A 4,578-nucleotide genomic window follows, 5' to 3' on the forward strand; every position below is an offset into this window, starting at 1 on the left:
TCTGGGAGGATCAACAGGTTTTCTTTGTTTTTTTTTGCATTTGTACTTATACAGTATATGAAAATAATAATAATATTGCATGAAATATTTATCTGTAGTCGGGTATATGTACCGTATAATAGATATAGTGTGGGCTGAGTTGTGCCAATAAGCTAATGTGGCCTGAGGTGTGCCCATGGCCATGCTGTTAGGTACGCCTAAAAGGGGGCATACCAAATGAAAAGGTGATGGAATTTTAAGTTATGAAAAGGGATGGGTGGGTGGGGACAAACGCTTCCCCTACAACGTCAGGCAGGAAAGGGAAGAGGAGGAGTTTAAATAGCCATAATCCCCTCCCACAAATACGGATATATATACGGATAGAGATATATATATATATGCTGCCTAAACATATCAGCCGAAAATGCCACTTTTAGCTAAATGCCGAAAGTGCCATTTTCCTGCCCATACATCGGCGCATCCCTGCTTTCTCACAGGCGGCCGAGAGCTGCGGTAGGAGAGCGCTGTGAGCGGCCTGCTTCTCTCCTCCCACACCGCTCAGCCTATCACAGATCAGAGCGGTGTGTGGGTGGAGACAGCGCTGTCAGGGGGCTGATCTCTCCTCCCTGCACTGCTCGCTCAGCCTCCTGTGACAGCGTGTCAGTAAGGAGAGCAAGGTACAAACACTCAGGGATCAGAGATCGCAGAGTGTTTGTAGATAATTGAGGACATGGTATGTTGACTATATCCACAATTATGAATGGATGGGAGTGATCTACATCCCCTCCTGTTGTTCATTCATGATTGTGGTTATAGTAAACATACTCTGTCCTCATGTTATCAATGAACAGGAACACTCAGAGGATTCCTGTTCATTTATAACAGGTTGCAGAAAAAGAGATTGAGGACTTCGGGTCCTCAATCGCTTTTTCTATTTTAAAAGGGAAATATTAGCGGTCTGTTTAGACCCCCAATATTTCCCCAAAGCCTCTAAAAATAAAGTAAAAAATAAAAATATAAAAAAAATGAATAAAAATAAATATCAAAAAAATTAAAAAGTTTATAAAAAATAAAATATTTTTAAAAAATATAAGGAGAGCAAGGTACAAACACTCAGGGATCAGAGATCGCAGAGTGTTTGTAGATAATTGAGGACATGGTATGTTGACTATATCCACAATTATGAATGGATGGGAGTGATCTACATCCCCTCCTGTTGTTCATTCATGATTGTGGTTATAGTAAACATACTCTGTCCTCATGTTATCAATGAACAGGAACACTCAGAGGATTCCTGTTCATTTATAACAGGTTGCAGAAAAAGAGATTGAGGACTTCGGGTCCTCAATCGCTTTTTCTAAAAAAAAATTAAAAAGTTTATAAAAAATAAAATATTTTTAAAAAATTGAATTTAAAATATTAGGGATGCACCGATATATCGGCCGCCGAAACATTCTTTGTGCCCAAACCATATTATTTTTTGACAGGTAACTAAGACAGATTATTTGACAGTTCGTGACTTGAATAGAATTAAATGTTTTTCTTTATTTGGGATAGAGCTGAAAAGGGGTTAGAATCTATTTTAGGTGTTTACTACTTTGTGAACTGGCTGGTAAGATCCCTCCCTTCTAGGTTCTGTCACCAAGGCTGAAAGTGAGAGAAAAATTGAAAGTTTTAATTGGTCACTGGAACAGGAACGGAGGTGAAAACTTCTGATGGGGACATTTGTTCTGGTGACACCTAAGAGCGGATTTCCTTTACTTTAGAGCAATCTCCTCTCACTTCCTGCTGTCTCGAGACAGGAAGGGAAGAATAATCTCCCCACGTAACACAGAAAACAAAAAAAAAATACAGATATTTTACCCTTTCTCTACTCTATCCAAAACAAACAAAACATGTTTTTGTGCGTCCCATTAACATGCAATGTGGTAAGGCAGCCCATTCATTTTGACTGCACAGAAACGGATCAAAAAAATGGACATGCAGCATTTTTCCTGAGGCAGCACACAAATAGTAGTGTGTGTGTGTTACAGTGTGTCAGAGCTGTGTTGCCTTAGTTTGTTTAGGTGCCATTCAAAATTGACGACACAGCAATGCAATTAACACATGCATTTCTAGAACGCATGCAAACATGTGTACACTGTAAATGCTATGTGATAATTACTTGGATCATTGGTTTAGGACTGAATTGCACCTCTGCAATTAGGTATGTTGCGGTAAAGCACACTATTTTTATTGTTTTTAGTTGCACCCTATTGCATTAAGGCAACACAGCAGACGCATGCATCCCAGAGTAACAAAACAAAGGGTAATGCACTACCATGCGTTTTGATGCACTGCATGGGGGGAAAATGCATCAGGTCCATTCCAGTGCAAAGGCAGCCTCATCTCAAAATATCATTCAAACTCAGCTACCTCTTCACCTCCCATGCTCACCTCCATGGCTACTCTGGAGTCTCTCCTATCCTCTGTGTGGCCATCTCCTACTCTGTTCGCCTTTAGGCGTTCCCTGAAAACTTTTTTCAGGGAAGACTATCTCACCTCCAGTGGCGTAACAACCGGGGGGGCACTTGCCCCGGGCGCCAATAACTCTGGTTACGCCACTGCTCACCTCTACCTTGAAACTGTTCTACTTTCTCCATTAGCTCATCCCTCACAATTGTTACCTCGTGTCACTTTCCCCTTTCCCCTCCATTTTAGATGGTAAGCTCCTACGAGCAGGGTGCTCCTAATCCTCTTGTATTGTAACAGTACTATCTCCCTTTATTTTGTAAAGCGAGCTGCAAACTGTTGGTGCGTTATAAATCCTTTATCATAATAATTCAAAATGAATAGGCTGCCTTGACACAAAGCATGTTGATCAGTTTGCGTCAGCGCACTGTGCAGGAATGGTGACATGTGAATGGACCCTAGACGCTCAAGTAAAATACACAATTTACAGGAATGGGAATGGTGAAAGTAAGTGTATATTTACCTAGCGGCAGACGGCAGAACCCTCCCAAACGTTCTTCTTATCCAGAGATAGAGAAACTTTCTAGCCAGGTGCCTGCAGAGGGAAGCTGATCATATAAGGCAGTGTTTATCCACAATCAGAACTTATTTTTTCATTTAAAAAAGACAATGCAGCTACCAAACAATGATTTATTTTGTATAAAGGGTAGAAGTCAGCTCACCTGATTCGCAGTTCCTTCAGTCTCCCCCCACGGTTCCAGGTGTAGGTGACACGGTACTCAATGTGACGACCGGTCCTCGCTGGCCTCAAATTTCCAGGGGTTCGGAGAGCCTGAGCAGGACCCCCACGCTGTGACTTGGCTTTGCCAGGATTATTCATATTCTTTCTGCAATGACATTCTCTTGTCATTACACACACTTATATTTGATGATTCACATGTTAACAAGCACATGAGTCAGCTCCCACCATCCTTTTCCAGCAAGTGACAAGTTAGATATAAAACGATATTCATTCCGCTCCCTTCCCGAACATCTGCTACAATCTACGTGTATGTACCTGAGGCAAACAAACCAATGGGCACTAAGTGAACAGGTACAACACACAGTGCGAACTCTCCATCTGTGACTCGAACTCTACCAGTTCCGGCCGCTCAGCCTTCAGCAACATCCGCGCTCGACTTCCCGCTCGTTGTCCTGGACACAGGACGCCTAGGTGCGCAAAGCCCTCTAGTGACAGCATGTGGGCATTACAGTCTCAGCGGCTAGGCAGTCGTATAACACCCGTACAAACTAATGCAGCGCCCTCTAGTGACAGCGTGTAGATATTACCGCAGGTTCAACGGCTGGCAGCCAAATAACACCCATACAAATGAATGCAGCGCCCTCTAGCGACAGCGTGTGTGCATTACAGCAGGCTCAGTGGCTGGCAGCCACATAACACCCATTCAAACTAATGCAGCGCCCTCTAGCGAAAGCGTGCAGGTATTACAGCAGGCTCAGCCGCTGGCAGCCATATAAACAGAAACTGTACTGCACAGGTGAACTATCGAATTATCCAACTCGTCGAGACCTCCAACTCTCGTCAGTGCGCTTGCACAGCCACCCAAGAGAAGTATCAAGCTGTACAATCTGCAGCTGTGTGCCTGCGCGGGCACCCGATGCACAAGCACCAAAGGGAGTTGGAGAACACGTTGACAATTTTGAATACGCACAGACGCACCTACGGGAAGTGGAGAAGTCAACGAGGATTGCAAAAACTGTGACGGCTGCCGCACCTGCACCAGCACCATCTCATCGAAATCTACAATGGATATGACGTCACGAGTTGAAGATCTCGACAGAACACCGGAACTGCAATAGCAAATTAAGTACGTCTGTTTATGAACGTACATGCTGCATAGCAAAATACACTTAATGCAACATTTCACAGTCACAGAGGATATATAGATGTACTTAATTTGCTACTGGAGTGCCGGTGTCCATGTCTCTGTTCATAGGACGAGGTGGTTGCCATCCGCCGACTACCGTTGCACCCACTTTCTATCATTGGAACAGTGACTCTGAGTGCGCTGGGTATATGGACTGTATCCTGGCAGCCATATACACTTGTGCTCATAAGTTTCCATACCCTGGCAGAATTTATGATTT

The 4,578-nt window shown here is 43.6% G+C and overlaps 1 protein-coding gene across 1 annotated transcript in view; it reads right to left on the reverse strand.

Moving 5' to 3' along the window:
* SFI1 (SFI1 centrin binding protein) overlaps nucleotides 1-3,310 on the reverse strand; it is a 35,745-nt gene extending 32,435 nt beyond the window's left edge. Inside the window, exons 1-2 of the mRNA XM_018557375.1 lie at nucleotides 3,153-3,310; nucleotides 2,954-3,025 (exon numbers count right to left, since the gene is read on the reverse strand). Coding sequence (XP_018412877.1) covers nucleotides 2,954-3,025; nucleotides 3,153-3,310 — 230 coding nt within the window. The remainder of the gene's footprint in view (nucleotides 1-2,953; nucleotides 3,026-3,152) is intronic.
* Nucleotides 3,311-4,578: the final 1,268 nt, after the last annotated feature.

The sequence above is a fragment of the Nanorana parkeri genome, unplaced genomic scaffold (assembly GCF_000935625.1).
Source record: "Nanorana parkeri isolate BGI_ZX_2015 unplaced genomic scaffold, ASM93562v1 scaffold282, whole genome shotgun sequence".
In the NCBI taxonomy this organism is placed as follows: domain Eukaryota; kingdom Metazoa; phylum Chordata; class Amphibia; order Anura; family Dicroglossidae; genus Nanorana; species Nanorana parkeri.